A 16,155-nucleotide genomic window follows, 5' to 3' on the forward strand; every position below is an offset into this window, starting at 1 on the left:
TTAAACGAAATAAACATTTGAAATATATGAGTTTGTATGTAATGTATGAATATAATATACAAGTTTCACTTTTTAAATGGAATTACTGAAATCAATCTACTTTTTCATGATATTCTAATTTTATGACCAGCACCTGTATTGTCCAAACAATGTATCACTATGTAGCCTAAGAAACATTTAATTATGAGAATAAAATTTTGATTAGTTAAAAACAAAAAAGCATCAACAGGTAATCACAGCTCAGCCCAGTGGTCCTCAGCCTAAAAGGTAGTACTGGGCTGCAACTGTTGATAGATGCAAAATGTATGGAAGTTTTCTTTTGCAGTCTCGCTGATTTCTAGGTGTTTGTGAACAAGTGACCATCAAGCCGCGTATGTACATTTTAAGTGGCCAGTTCTTAAAAATCATGGCCTATTTACATGGCTTGCAAAATTGCATTCTTGGCTGTGCACATTACTTTGTTGCACACCTTTGTCCACATCCATCTAATCTCTGCCTGCTTTGCTCCCACCTTGACAGCCGTCCCCATATTTATGATTTAATCTGCTGGAGTACACTTTTAAAATGAAGACACACAGATTTGGACCAGTTTTTCAGTAATTATTATTTATCACTAGTATTTTTTGGACCTGGACAATAGCTTCTGATGTTTTCTGTCAAAGAAAAGCTCTCATGTAGGAAATAAAATACAGCTTTAGGGCTCTTGGGATGGGTTGGAGACATCCACAAAAACTTTGTGACAATTTATTTATTTACTTATTCAAAACTCAAGTGGAAGGGCTGCTCACCTTTGCAACTCAAACAAGGAGATGAGAACCCTACAAAGGTTGCAAGACCTTCGGAGACATTCTGGAGACTCCCTCATGAATGTATTTCGCCAACTAGTCACAGTCCAGTGAGATACCACCATAAGGGGACATTAGAAATGATGATAGTGAACCTACTGTAGCTATTATTACTTTAGTCAGGAAGGAAAACAAATGATTATCCAAAGTTATTTGTTATTTGGGTAAGCTTCAAGGCCTTGTAAACATGATTATTTGTCATGGTTGAAATTAGGCAGAGTCGCGGCTACACCAATCTGTAACTGTAACAGATAACTGTTGTAAAGTGAAAAACAAATGCGGTAAAAACTGTAAATACATCATGTAAAGATGCAGAACTAACACCAACAAATACCATCTTGCTCTAGAGCAGGTGTTTATTGTGGTTCCTTCAGGATACTTAAGTAACTCAGAGCTGCAGGAAGGTGGAGGAGACCATGACAGTTTTTATAAATTAGCAGAAAAGCAAAGAAAATTCTCAACTATACTAATAAAAACTGTTTTAACTGTTCTGCCAATAAACTGCCCTAACAGGACTTTTAACATCCATTGATAAATTTTAACTTTCTTTAGGTCAACTCAATTTATTTAGACTCTAATATCTATTTTTCCTGAAATTCATATTTAAAGGAGTTGTTCAGATCTTGTGATGTGGGATTTTGTGGAACAGTTATGAACATTTTATATCATACCTGTCGAAAACTATTAAATGTAATTTCACAGAAACCAAACCAGCAGCAGCTAGCTGTAGCCCTTCTGGTGCAGCCTGGGGCACGTCTGGTAGGGATGTCATAATATTTCTGCCAGAATATCAACATAACACAAAACTGACAGTGATGTAAAGGGTTATTAAAACAATTGCACAAATCACTGAGAAATTTTGAAATGGTTTGTTTTAAGATGGCAGCAATCCATTTTGGTCTTGGCCCTTCTCAGACTAGCCATTAGCTTGCCACTGTGGTCAGTATTAAACTCCATTTCTCCAAACTGAGGTCATTCAAAGAGCCATCTACAACAGGTAAGACATTAATTGATCAGAACATTTCCTCAGAAGCCCAGTTTTAACTGAACAGTGCCTGTAAACTGTAAAATATTCAATAAATTAAACATGATATTTGCCTACAAAAACTTATTTCGTTTATTCAAAATTTTAAATTAAGTAGATGCCATTTCCTGCATTCTAGTGTATTTGAACAGGTTGTTAAACAGCTACTTTTATCTACATAAGGAAACATTTGATTTAATAACTATTTTAGAGATGGATTCCTCATTTAACTAGTTCATATATGCATCATCCTGTTTTTAAACTTATTGCTATGGCACAGATAAATTAATGTGGCACAATTTATCACAATCAGTGACTTTAGGGGTGCATTTTACTTTTATTTTGTTTATTCTTGATTTAGCTTTATTTGTAACAACATGCCATTGAGCCAAGCAATGATGACACTCAACTACATGTTTAAAAATAACAGTATCAATAACTTTACCCAATGAACAGGTGCAATTTTGATAACCACCAACAGTTAATTTAGGAGGGCATTTACTTTTTTCTGATTTAGTGATAGGCCTACTTATGACAAAAAAAAATGCATGGCATTATGCAGCTTTCAAAACACAAAATTACACTGTGCCAAGCAATGGTGACATAAAAAAACAACTTTTTTGTCAGTTTTGTCAACCAGCATATATTAATTAAAACAAAATAGGTTTACAGGTTCCTTCCTACCTTGGTGCCACCACAATTTCTACCACTTCAAAACTTTTATCCCCCTTTCCTTCACAATCCACTTGGAATAACATCCATCTCCCTTCCTTTCCACTATTCATTCCCAATCATATTTCTCCTTCAAGATATTCTCTATACCATCATCAGCTGGACTTTTCAAGTATTAGGACAAAGACAAGACAAAAAAGTTCTTCCTGCTCAGATTAGAGAAAACTTCCAAAAATGTTCAAATCTCCCTCATGTCCACCTGATCAAGTCTATCCTAGTGTATGAGGCAGACAGCTAAATTACTCAAATGTTGCCATTTCATGAAGGAGCGAAGCCATGTCTTAAGCTTTCTTGAGGCACTAAAACTTTTTTCAGCCTTGGCTGAAGAGCACAGCAGCACACGAAGCAGCCTGACCAACACTTACCTGTGTGAATAGAGCACGTACCTCTGGCAACATAGCGCTGAGAGTCTCTGCTACTTCACTAACTGCAGGGACACTGCAGTTTAAACATTGCCAGCTGCACCTCCAGTGATTTCTGATTTGATTCTGGGTAACCACTGACAACATCCTCTACCATTCCAGAAATAAGCACCCTTTCTAGCTTACTGAAAGTAAGAAAGCTGTGCTGGTCACACCGCTCTGCCAACTGCATCTAACAGTTTGAAGAACTCATTCTGAAGTACCCTTCAGTGGAGGTTGGTCTGAATGCAGGTGAATTTACTGTGCAGCGTTTTGGGGGTCTTCAGAAATGAAGCATCTGGATAGATGTCTAACTTGCATATCTTGTCACAGACAGTTGTTCATCAGATCTCTTCACCTGAATCGTTTTTCTGACACAATCAACAGCAGCCAGCTTCCCTGGGACAGTCTTGCTCTGAAGGGAGAAGTTCAGACTCTCAGGCTCTTGAAGAACCTGAGAGGCTAGAGAAAGACCAAGTAAAACCTGCCCTTTCTGAAAGCGTTCCAAGTCCTCTCACTGTTGCGAATGTGTCAGAGGAGTCTGATACAGTCATTTCCTCAAGACTTTGCAAACCCTCCTTGTATTGTCCTACACCTGCCTGAATGGCTGCTATTCTCATAAGCCATCATGGAGGGCAGAGGGGCTTGAGAATTCTGATACTCTCCTCTTCAGATTGGATGATCTCCTTAAAATTGTCTTGTTTTTGCAGGACTGGTGGTATAGGGTGCCAGGTTTGTGGACTAAATCCAGCGCATCAGTCACAACAGGACATGAGCTACAGGCTGAGTCACAAGGTTGACACAGTGAGGGCCACAGTGAACATACAGAGCTAGAGTTTGTATGTGTCTTAAAACCACTCACACTCCTTCAACTACACCTGACATATTTGCAGCTCCATTGTACCTCTGACCTCGGAGGCAGGACACGGACAAGTTTAACTGCATAAGAACGTCAGCGGCCACCCAAGCTAAGTCCTTCCCTGTGGTAGATGACACTTCATGTGATAGAAAGTCACCATCTCCATAACTGAGGCACATGGCCTCTTGCTCAGATCCTGAAATGTCTTGGACTCCATCCATAAATGATGGAGAACTGCAACAAGGACAGCCCATGTACAGTACTTGAAATTGTCCTAAGAACAATACTGGCCATAATATTCAAAAACTTATTTTGAATTTCTGGGCTTGTTAGTAGTTTGTAGGCTTACTGAGCCATTGCTTCAGCACACTATCCTCCTCAGCTTTATCCTGAAGTAGCTGAACAAGTTTGCCCTCATCACTTTCACAACCACGTAATACTGGACCCTGGTGAGCAAGAAAATTGATTGGTTTAATAACTTTGCTGCTGCTTCTTAACTGTGGATAGCTGAGTTTCAACATTTCTATTTTAGTATGTGTATCTTGTGATGGCTACTTTGTATGCTTGACTCTGTTGGTAAATTGCAAAAATTTTCCATAAGAAATAAAAGTCCTGCGGGGAAATTTCCAGTTTTTAAACCCTGTAGCCACAACAGCTTTGTTCATGCATTTTGCAAGTGGGCTAAAATACCAAACTCCTAATAAACCTTTCTGATGTGATTCTTTTATTCTTGCTGATAATAAGAATACCAACAGAGGGCGCTCTGAACTATATTGGGCTTAGCTGACGCTAGTAGTAATGGGTCACTGTACGCATTTTCAAATCACAACAGGGAATCAATAAATATCATCAGAGTGAATTTGGCCTCATTTTCTGCATTACAATATGGCTTAACTGTCGAAAACAACTCAATGACAGATTTTATGTCATCGCTGAAGTTGGGTGAAGTGATAGCTAATGTTGAGCTAGTTTAGGGATCACCTAACATTGACTAGCCAGCTAACTGCACTAACTTTCCATAGGAAAAAAAAAGTCCAGTAGGAAAGTTTGACTTCCTTTCCACTTCGTAAAAAATCTCCTGATGTTTGTTGTGTCTGATCAGATCCTGCAAACAATTAATCATCATCCAAGAATAACAACCTATACTAGCCTACTGTTAATTAGAGTAAAGTAGCTTCCTCCTAATTTTTCATTGTTTAGTTGAGCAGTAATTTCACATGGCCTAGAGCTAATTCTGAGGCTGTGTAAAAAAAAGAATAAGGTTTTAGGAAAACCTGGACGATGTGAGATGTCAGTGGGACTGACATGACCTCCTCCAGGTTTGAGCAGCCTGCACCGAGTTTCACTTTGTTGTTTATTCTGTATGCCAGGGGTAGGCAACCCTGGTCCTGGAGAGCCTCTAACCTGCATGTTTTCCTTGTTTCTCTGCTCCAACACACATGACTTGAATCAGTGTGTCATTAACAGGCTTCTGCAGAACATGAAGAGATAACTTAACCACTTAATCAGGTGTGTTGGAGCAGGGAAACAAGGAAAACATGCTGGATAGTGGCTCTCCAGGACCAGGACCAGGACCAGGTTTGCCTAACCCTGCTTTAGGATTTGGAATTTTGTAATGTACTTTATTTGTATTGCATTATTACCTCCATCAAAGAGGCTATGTTTTCAGTAGGGTTGGTTTGTTTGTCTGTTTGCAAGATAACTTAAAAACTAATGAACAGATTTTGATGAATTTTTCAGGAAATGTTGGGGTTGTAACTAGAAACAGTTGATTAAATTTTGGTGATGCTATGGCCTTGGCAGAGGTTTGTGCTCTCTGAGTGCTTTTAGTAATTAGACTGAATTGATTATATACAACTGTATTTAAATGTGGATTTGTTTTTGACAACATGGATGCAATTGATTTTTTTTTTTTTTTTTACTTTTAGTTCAGAGCCCTGAGATAACTTTTGATGTGAACAGGCACTATGTAAATTACCTGAGTTGAACTGAACTTTAATGAGTAGGAAAGTAGTATCACCATTAGTCACCTTGCAACCACTTACCTCCAATAACAGGCAGCTTGGTGTTCTCTGAGCGTGACACAACCGTTGCTAATTGGGTTGGACACAGAACCAGCATGTCCAGAAAGCCGCTGTGGGGCGCCACCACCAGAACTGGTGCCTCCTTCAGGTCGGCCCTGCGACCTTTGACTCGAACCCACAGGAAACCCAGCAAGAAGAACACAGCTCGGCTCAGAATCAACATGATCGGGTGGTAAAACCAGCGACGCCAGCCCGTAATAGGTCGAGAGTACTCCTCTTTGGAAAGGCCAGCCACTCTTAGCCGGGCAACAGGCCACATGATGAGGAAACATATGGCTGCCAACGTGATGCGGAGAGGAACAAGGATGCTACCCAGGATTATTCCCTAAAAAAACAAACCATTATTAGAATATTTAATTTACAAAAAGGTACAATCAGACTGAAACAGCAAATATTTATTATTCTGAAACTTGATTTTCTGATCTGGAATCTTCTTTGTTGGGGATTTATTTCTGTCTAATATACATGTGCGTTTTGGAGATTTTTACACAATTATGTCTGAAATTAATAAAGCTCTTCATATGTGGACAGGTTTGTACAATGGGATGTTGCAACATAGGTCTATACATGAAGCATTTATGTCAACCATTCCCCAGCCCTGCTCATGCACTCCACAGAGTTATGCAAGTCTGTGGTATGTTATCAGACACGCCTGGCTGTGACCCATCCATTCAGGACTGCTTTATTATCTTCAAGAGTCAAAGGGAACCACTAAAGCCACTTTGTTTTTTTAATGAGATGCACAAGTTGGTTCTAAAACTTGACCAAAACACTAACAAAACAAAATATTGGTGAATGTGAAATATGGGGGTAGGGGCAACATCTTTGCTTTAAAGATTGGCACGGTTAAAATCAACACTGTGTTGACACAACAGCTCATGAACTACAGGTCATAATTTAATGAAATTCTCAGAAAGTAATTATTTTACTTATGTTTACAACTCATTAACAACTGGAGTCAACCTAATTCAAAATGGCTGCCACAGCTAACTGCCCACAGCAAACACAAAAACATATCTCTGTCTCAGTCAGTTTCATGGACATTGATCTAATTTTGGTGTGGTAGCTGACAGTATTCACATAAACACATTATTTTCAAGGTTTGACCAAAACGACTATAACTTACTTTTAGTCTAAAACTCTGGCATGAAGGGCGGCGGGCGATAAGCATTTATTTATATGGCATGTTAGGCCTTTAATTAGAAGGTTTAAAAGTAAACAACTATGAGCCCAATCACCGCCTAATTAGTTGTTTGGACTCAGCTGAGTTTAGTCATTTTTCTCTTCCTCTTAAAAAGGAATAAAGACTGCACACTTCCAGTGATTGCCATAAACCCCTCCAACCTGCAGTACAATGAACATGATTAATGATAAAACAAATAAATGTGAGGATTCTTACCCTGAGCCGCTGGGCTGGGGTCAGCTTCACCTCGTAGATGAACGGATGTGGGAACTCGCGTCTCTCCATGGCTACGAAACAAGCCTGACAAGTTCAACTCGGCTTTTCTCTAAAACGTGAAAATCCTGACTCGGACCCCCGTAACGCGGAATAAAGAGTTAAAAAGACATTCAGAGTCGCTGACAGTAGCTTTCTTGTAAAACGATTCAAGTGTCTCGCGCGGGAACAGGAGCTAAAATAGTCCCAACATCGCCTGAAAGTTTCTGACAAAGTTCAAAAACACTAAACGCCAACTAAAAACTAACTTTCCTGCTTTCTACCTGCTCGTGTCGAGGGACACATGCTGAAGTCAGAGCGGTGTGTATTTATATTTTGCCGTTTCCCGTCGCCTCCTGCTCACCTGTCCCGCCCCTGCTGCAGCCGGCAGCCCGGCCCACAGGCGCTCAGGGCTGGGTCAGTCAGACGAGTCCGACCGGTCCCCCAAACTCCGACAAAAGGTCATCACTGACAAAACCTAACTGCGGTTTGATAACACGAAAACAAGCAAACACAAAGAAAAAAAAAACATGACCCAGCCCCAACATTTTTATCTTCACTGACCGGCTCCATACAAGACAACTTTTACAGACAGGTTACTCATTTTTACTCAAAGTGTGAGAAATGTTACACAACGGCAACCAATGAAGCAAAATTGTGACTGAGACAAAAAAAAAAAAAAAAACAATACTAAAGAGAATAAATTTAGATCAAACTGAGAAATAATTAAGATACTTTGTGACGAAATTGCATCAAAAAATTTGACTGCGTGTTGCACGAATATTGCAGTTAGTTATGTAGAAGAACGTGTTGTTTGTTTGGATGAGTTCAGTGTGATTAATCAGCAACAATCCCAGCCCGGAGAGAGACAGCTTTAAGGAAACGGTTGGAAATTTTATATCCGAGAAGAAATATGTACAATTAGAACAAAAACGTTATGGACATTGTGATATAAAAAAGTAAAAATTCAATAAAGTTCCAACTTTTTTAGGATTATAAAAAGTGTTGACGATAAAAGGTCACTCATATGGCTGACATTTTGGTCAAATCTATGGTGGCCGACAGGTTCCAAACGCTCTGCAAACAGCGAAATGCGCAGCAAACACACGAATGATGCAAACTCTAAAACACACAAACATACACAACAAATAAAACAAAAACAAACAAACGCAACAGAAAAATTCTGCAGTTACAGAAAATGGACATCCAGCCAACAGCTGTCAGCCACCTGAGGCCATGCTGAGCTGATGGAGCTGAGCTCAACAGTGCCAAACCACACTAAATGTCGCAGCTTTTTGAGCTTGTAGAAGAAACCCAAAGGGCCCTGCTTTGACAACAAGCTCCTCATCAATTTGCCAATTAAAAATTACTTTAATAATAAAAAAGTTAATACCAAAGAATTTAAAAGGCAGTAATCCAATTAAGCCATCCCTACAGTTACTGACAAAGTTTAGGATGTGCGTACATTTTTTAGTTGTACTACAGATATATTCATTACACACAAACATATTGTAAGAAGAAAAGCATTAAAGAACCATTAAAGGGTTGAACTGACCAAGTGTAAATGTTTAGGTCAGTGGTCCTTAGTTAGGGTCCTATTTTAAAAATATGGCTTGTAGCATATATTCATTGTTTCTGTTTCAAGAGTTAAAGTTTTCATATTAAAGGCCGAGCATTCATTAAAGGTACATGTCCACCACTGCCTTTCATGCTGGAGTTTTAGACTAACATCATCTTTGTGTAGAAAAATGAATTGTTTGGTCAAATCTCCAAAACAACAATGTTGTATAATTTGTTAATGCTCAGTTTGTGTTGGGAATAATTCTGGTACTACCTCACATTTTAGCACAATATGTGTAATTTGTTTTTTTTAAAATCACTAAATTATAGCCTTTTTTGTGTTTGCTAAGATTGATTAGTTGTGGCAGCCATTTTGAATCGAACTGATTCCAAAGGTTAATCAATTGTAAATATACATGCAGTGATTACTAATTTTTTAAATTTTCATTCAAATCCATCTAGCAGTTCATGAAACAGTATTTTGATAACACAGACAGAAGGAGTTCTATGATTGATCGTCTTTCATAGAGGCAGGTGATAAAAATGTGCTGATGGCTGTTTGTGTTTAATTAGTATTATTTGTGTATTTAGGATTGGGTTAATCCCAGAAGCTGAAAAGCTGGTGTTAAATATCTGAAGACAGAATTGCTTTTGTGACAACACAGAAAAATCCCTAAATTTTATGTAAATTAGACAAAATATAGAACTTTCTCAGAGTATTTATCAACCTAAAATGAATGGCCTTTTTCTTGTGAAATTAATTAGAAGTAAGACTTTCCACAAAATTATATATATAAAAATAACATTCAATACATTTATTGACACCATTGAAAACATTTTAGTTCACGCAATTAGAATTTATTTCATAGAACATTTCCATACAACAAATCAGCATAAATTAACCAGACATAAATTAAATCTGAGTAAATGTTGCTGGCTAGCATGCTGAAATCATGTCCAAAGGAAGCAGTTCACTACAAACTGAGAAACAAAATTTATATATAATTTTTTTAAATTCTGCTGCAGTTAGAACTGAACACTCGATAAAACATTTCACACATTTTGACCTAAAATTTGAGTAATTTTATAGACAAAATTATTTGCTTAGTCATGTTATGGTCTAGTCTAACTCTGAACTGGAAGCCATAAAATCACCTCATAAGTAATCCACAGTGAAATCAATTTCATCTGGACAGTGGTATAACAGTAGGGAACGTATTGTTTTTATGGAGAGTATGAAAAGGTGATATCGTTACGACAATCAGAGTGACAGTTCAAAGTAATATTTTTGCAAAAACGAGCCAAAAGTTAATGTTTGTGTAAATGGTGACTGAAATCGTGACTTCGAGCTGTGCTGTTTTAATGAACATGTTGCCTGTGTAACTGCAATAATTGAGTCCAGATCTGGTGTGTAAATAATGAAATGATGGACTTGTTTCATCTCTGCTGTGATGGGAAGCCCGGTAGTGTGGCGTGACCAGGGTGGGGTATGTACAGTATAGAACTTCTGGGGATTTGCATCCAGTTTGTACATAATATGTTCCCTTCACAGCACCATCCCTCCGCCCATGATCTCCATCCTCTGTTGAGAACAAACAAACATGTATAGGAAGATGTAAATTATCAGCCACTGCAGGGTAAAGATACAAAAAACAGACAGTACCCTCCAAGAGCATGTATTATTCAACCAACCATGAGTTTGGTGGGATGGCGTGTAGGACCAAGGCGGCATGAAGTCAACATGCCTCTCACACACATTTAAGCCACCAAGCAAGGGAGTAATTGTGCTGTAATAGTCGACATATGAAAGGGGAGGCCAGCTTCACAGCTCCAGGGTGTACTGTGGAGATGACCGTCTGTGCGACCAGCCGGTCGCAGGATGTTGAATGTCTGGCATTTCCAAAGTGTGTCACACTTATTTTTTGATTATCTCCACATCAACACCACTGAGTTACACTTTGTGCCTCTTTTGATTCCTCATTAATTCATTAGTGCCTACTGCTTCCTTTTAACCAACAAGGCTGATGTCGTCTTTGGGTTCAGTGATGCCAGCTTTATGTGTATAGGCACACAGCCACAGGATGAGACCGGCTCAACTGCATGTGGGAATGACCACAGGCGGATTAAAAGAGGGCTCCTTTTTGCCATCATCTACAAAAAGCTCAGGAACAGTTTAGGAAACAAAGCAAAGCACACGAACGTAGATCTGGACACCAAATCAGAACTGGCATCCACCAATGCAAAAGTTATTTTAACCAATATGGTCACAAGTGGTTTTGGGGATTCACTGTTCTGCTGGGTGGAGGCTGTAGTTGTACAGGAGTTTCGTTTGGTCTATGGAGGGTGTGACTGTTCTGCCAAAATGTGAAAAATGGGTGAGAAGTACGACAGTATCATCTACGTGAAAACCAGAAAAAGAGGTTTTTCCAGCAGAACCTCTTTCCTAAAAAAAAGATGAAAAGCATGATTCACTTTACGGTCCATTTGTCATCATGTTGAACTGAGATCACGTGTATTTATTGACCAATCAATCTTTGCATCAGTTTATGTTAAACGTTTCACCTTTCTGAGCACCAAAGAGGGCAAACTGTTGGAACATGAATAGCCGGGGCTCAGAGTTGTAAAATGTGAGAAACGTGTCAGACTAGCATTCCAAAAACAAGGAAAACAAGTTGTGGAGAATGGAGGGTGAGACAGAGACTTAACCTGCTGTGTACTGACAAACCACAGAATTATACTTACAGCAGAGCTAAACCAACATCTTGTCAGCTCAGTTTCAACTAAAACGGATCAAGGAGCCGAATCCCATAAAAGACCTTTCTTTGCCAAATTTTTTCATTTCCCCATCAAAAAAACCCCAAAACAAAACATACAAACGATTAAAAAGCTACAAAATAAACTGATTCAGGTTGAGTTTAACTTGGTGAGCTTGTCCTGGAGTATGCTACTAATAAAGTAAGTGTCAGGCATCTTCTACTCAAAATCCTGTGGCCAGATTGATGTGCAGACCATCAGTTGTCACTCCATCACACCCCTAAGGCACGATGCCAGCTTACCCATTCCATCTGTCATCCATTTCAGCTCTGTGACTACCCCTCAATAATGTCCTATTAGATTGATAAAAATGAACTAACACAAATATCCCCAGCTATAAAAATTAGGAGCATATGTATGCATATACCCAAATCCTCTCTTTCATCAATTACAAAAATATTTATATGATTTTATATGAATCATTACAAACACAAAAATCCTGGTTTTGGAATAATACTATACAATAACCAATATTTACATGTTGTGTTGAAAGAGAAAATGTCCTTTTTTCATTAGTGTTGGGGGAAAAATGCTTGAGGAGGAAAATGATGCATATAAAATAATTTACCATAATAGGAGATAAAAATGCAAAAAGGCATAAAGAAGAATCTTATTATAATCAAACTTCTCTTGTTTTTTTAGAACAGCTGATATGAAACAATTTCTGAATCTTCATCTCAGAGAGAAGTTAAACAAATTGTGGTAGAGGAAGAACTTTATTTTCCATCAACCGAAAATCTTCATGAATCCTTTCCTTCATGTAATCAAACAAATTTTACTGTCAGAAGTCACACAACTTAATAATCTGTAATAAAAAAAAGGTTAATATCTCTCATATTTTGTTGGACCACCTTTAGCTTTGATTACAGCACTGTATTGATGCTCCAGCACATCCCACAGATTCTCAGTGGGGTTAAGGTCTGGACTCTGTGGTGGCCAATCCATGTATGAAAATGATGTCTCATGCTCCCTGAACCACTCTTTCACAATTTGAGCCTGATGAATCCTGGCATTGTCTTCTTGGAATATGCTGGTGCCATCAGGGAAGAAAAAATCCATTGATGCAATAACCTGGTCATTCAGTATATTCAGGTCGTCAGCTGACCTCATTCTTTGAGCTCATACTGTTGCTGAACCTCGACCTGACAAACTGCAGCAACCCCAGATCATAACACTGCCCCCACAGGCTTGTACAGTAGGCACTAGGCATGATAGGTGCAACACTTCACCTGCCTCTCTTCTTACCCTGATGCACCCATCACTCTGGAACAGGGTAAATCTGGACTCATCAGACCACATGACCTTCTTCCATTGCTCCAGAGTCCAATCTTTTTGCTCCTTAGCAAATTGAAGCCTTTTTTTTTCCCGGTTAGCCTCACTGATTAGTGGTTTTCTGAAGGTTACACAGCTGTTCAGTCCCAATCCTTTGAGTTACCTTCACATTGTGTGTGTGGAAATGCTCTTACTTTCACTATTAAATGTAGCCCAGAGTTCTACTGTTGTTTTTCATCGATTTTATTTCACCAAACGTTTAAGTGATCGCCGATCACGATCATTCAGGATTCTTTTCTGGCCACATTTCTTCCTTAAAGACAATGGGTCCCCACTATCCTTCCAGTTTTTAATAATGTGTTGAACAGTTCTTAACTCAATTTTAGTAGTTTCTGCAGTCTCCTTAGATGTTTTCTCTGCTTGATGCATGCCAATGATTTGACCCTTCTCAAACAGACTGACATCTTTTCCACAACCATGGAAACGGTCTTTTAACATGGTTGTTTAAGAAATGAGAAACAACTTATTGCACCAGTTGGGGTTAAATAACTTGTTGCCAGCTGAAACATATCACCCATGCAGTAATTATCCAATAGGAGGCTCGTACCTATTTGCTTAGTTAAATCCAGGTGGTGACCTTTTTTGTCTAGGCAGTGTACTTAACATGTTTCTTTTACAGGATTACATGACTTTTTTGAAAATCACAATTTATAAATAAAAAACACAGAATGAGCCTTTACTGGCCTCTGCTGTGCTAATGACAACATTGCAGCAGGCAAATTAATACAAATTTCAAGATTTCCAAAAAAGAAAAAAGGAAACCTAAAACAAGTCCTGAAAGCTTGAAAAGCTCTATAACAACCACTTCAAATGTTCTTTATTACACAGTAAAATATTAGTCTAGTAACCCAGTAACCCAAACAAACAGTTAACTTGCAACCTGATCACCACAACACACAACTGGACTTTATGTGTAATGTACAGTTCAGAGTGCAATAACAATGTTCAATACCCCTCCTACAGGACTCTTTCTTTCTTTCTTTTTTAGCCTCTATTTTATATGTTCTTCATATTTATATCGTGTTCTACCTCTGTACTGTATTGATGCTGCTGCTGGAACCTTAATTTCCCTGAAGGAACTTTCCCAAGGGATCAATAAAGTCCTATCTAATCTAATCTAATCTATAAAATCAAGTGACAGCAAACACAATAAAAAAGGTAACAAATGACAAAAAAAAACATCTATTAGTTTGTTTTGCAACCATCAGATATCATCATGACAATCAAATTTATTTTTCAAAGTGCAAAAGAAATGTTTTTCTTTCAGCTTATTTGAGTGACCTAAAAAGATAAATTGTTTGTGACAGTTTTGCATTTATGACATTACCTGAGGCGGTTCTATGAATGCCAGCCAATCAGATGAGTGTGTTGGAAGCAGCCCCATTGACTGACACTTGTAGATGGCCAGCGCCGCCCCCAGAAGGTTCCCGATCAGGTACACGAGTCCCTGCAGCCACTGCTGACTGGAGCTCTCTAACAGCTTAAAGGCTATGGCACAAGGGGACAAAATGAAAAAAGAGAAAAAAACAAACATGGTGCAAGAGAATAGTAAAAACATTTTAAATCAGGAAAGAAAAATCAATCTAATCAGCAGATACTCACTAGCTGACATGGACATAAGAGCCTGTATGGGCCTCCAGGCCATCATGCAGACCATCATGATGGGGAAGATGGAGATTGTGTTGCCCGACATGTACATGATAAACAGGTTCATGGGGATCTGTTTTAGGGGCCCAAGGGCCACGTCCCAGCAGCGCTGTGCATCAAGAAGCAGAGGAAGACAGAAGTTTACACCAAGTATTTACTTTTTTTTTTTACAATACAGCGTTTGCAAAAAATCGCTAACTCACTAATTAGGTTTTCTTTTTGTTTATCTATGATGATCATTCATTGCAATACTATCTCTCCTCCATGCTCTTTGTTCAGTGCTAAAGGCCATATCATCTGAGCTTTAATTAAATAAATGCACATTAATGTAAAACTAGTATAAGATAAAATTCTTGGCTCACTTTCTCCACCAGATTCTTGTCCGTCTCCTGGATGCTGGTGTCAGGAACCGGTTTCTCTGAGTAACCAATGGGGTAGACAACATCTCCCTGACCACTCTGCCGATCACGACTCCTGCAAGGCAAAACGAAGCACAAACAGGTTTTCTCTGTTCAAGGATCGTCTTTTAGTTTAGATCAGCGTTAACATATGGAAAGCAGGTACAATGTTCCATTGGTGTGGGATATTATAAAAGGTTTCTGCAGTAGTGTGCTGTTCCTTTATAGACACCAATGGTTTGTTTAATGTATTGAACAGTAAAAACTGCAACCAAGTACTCCATTTTGTTTTATATCAGTGTTTTTGTGTGTGTGTGCCAATACCAAGATTTGCTCATAATGGAGTGTGATCAAATGTGCTTGAATGACAGTATACTTTTCGCATGTCAGTCCCAGCATAGGAAAAACCTCCCCACAGCATGATGCTGCCACCACCATGCTACATTGGGGGGATTGTGTTCTCTGCATGATGAAAGGTGTTTGTGTCAGGCATGGTGTTGTTCTTGATGACCTAAAAAGGTTCATTTTAGTGTCATCTGTCAACAGAACTTTCTTTCACATGTTCAAGGAGTCTCCAATAAGCATTTTAGATTTTTGCAAACAGTCTACCTTTATCATCTTCTATAAGCAACGTCTTTTTTTAATCACTCTTCCATGAAGAACAACATCAGGGTTATATTTGGACTCCTGGATGTTCCTCCTTACCCAGTCTGTTAGTTTTGGTGGACAAACTCCTCTTGGCAGGTTTGCTGTGGTGACATAATCTTTTCTTTTTCTAATAATGGATTTAATAGTGCTCCATGAGATGTTCAAGTTTTGGGATACTTTATTAGAAACTATTTGTCCACAACTTTGTCTGACTTGTGTAAAAATTTCTTGGTCTTCATGCTGTCCTTTGCTCGGTGCTACTTATGCCCCTTTTACACCTGCTCTATTCCACTCTACTCGGCTCGGCTCTATAAAGAATGCATCGCGTCTGCACCGGCCAGTTTGGTCAGTAGCAAAGGAACGCCTCCTTGTGTTG

At 38.8% G+C, this 16,155-nt stretch overlaps 2 protein-coding genes across 2 annotated transcripts in view; both read right to left on the bottom strand.

Moving 5' to 3' along the window:
- The window catches only part of lpcat4 (lysophosphatidylcholine acyltransferase 4), a 21,250-nt gene extending 13,512 nt beyond the window's left edge, over positions 1-7,738 (bottom strand). The window contains exons 1-2 of the mRNA XM_017437485.3: positions 7,345-7,738; positions 5,907-6,270 (exon numbers count right to left, since the gene is read on the bottom strand). Coding sequence (XP_017292974.1) covers positions 5,907-6,270; positions 7,345-7,413 — 433 coding nt within the window. The 5' untranslated portion in view covers positions 7,414-7,738. The remainder of the gene's footprint in view (positions 1-5,906; positions 6,271-7,344) is intronic.
- Positions 7,739-9,776: 2,038 nt separating this feature from the next.
- The window catches only part of emc4 (ER membrane protein complex subunit 4), a 9,012-nt gene continuing 2,633 nt past the window's right edge, over positions 9,777-16,155 (bottom strand). The window contains exons 3-6 of the mRNA XM_017437481.3: positions 15,096-15,207; positions 14,689-14,842; positions 14,414-14,574; positions 9,777-10,522 (exon numbers count right to left, since the gene is read on the bottom strand). Coding sequence (XP_017292970.1) covers positions 10,487-10,522; positions 14,414-14,574; positions 14,689-14,842; positions 15,096-15,207 — 463 coding nt within the window. The 3' untranslated portion in view covers positions 9,777-10,486. The remainder of the gene's footprint in view (positions 10,523-14,413; positions 14,575-14,688; positions 14,843-15,095; positions 15,208-16,155) is intronic.

Source organism: Kryptolebias marmoratus, linkage group LG7 (genome assembly GCF_001649575.2).
Source record: "Kryptolebias marmoratus isolate JLee-2015 linkage group LG7, ASM164957v2, whole genome shotgun sequence".
NCBI classification, from domain to species: domain Eukaryota; kingdom Metazoa; phylum Chordata; class Actinopteri; order Cyprinodontiformes; family Rivulidae; genus Kryptolebias; species Kryptolebias marmoratus.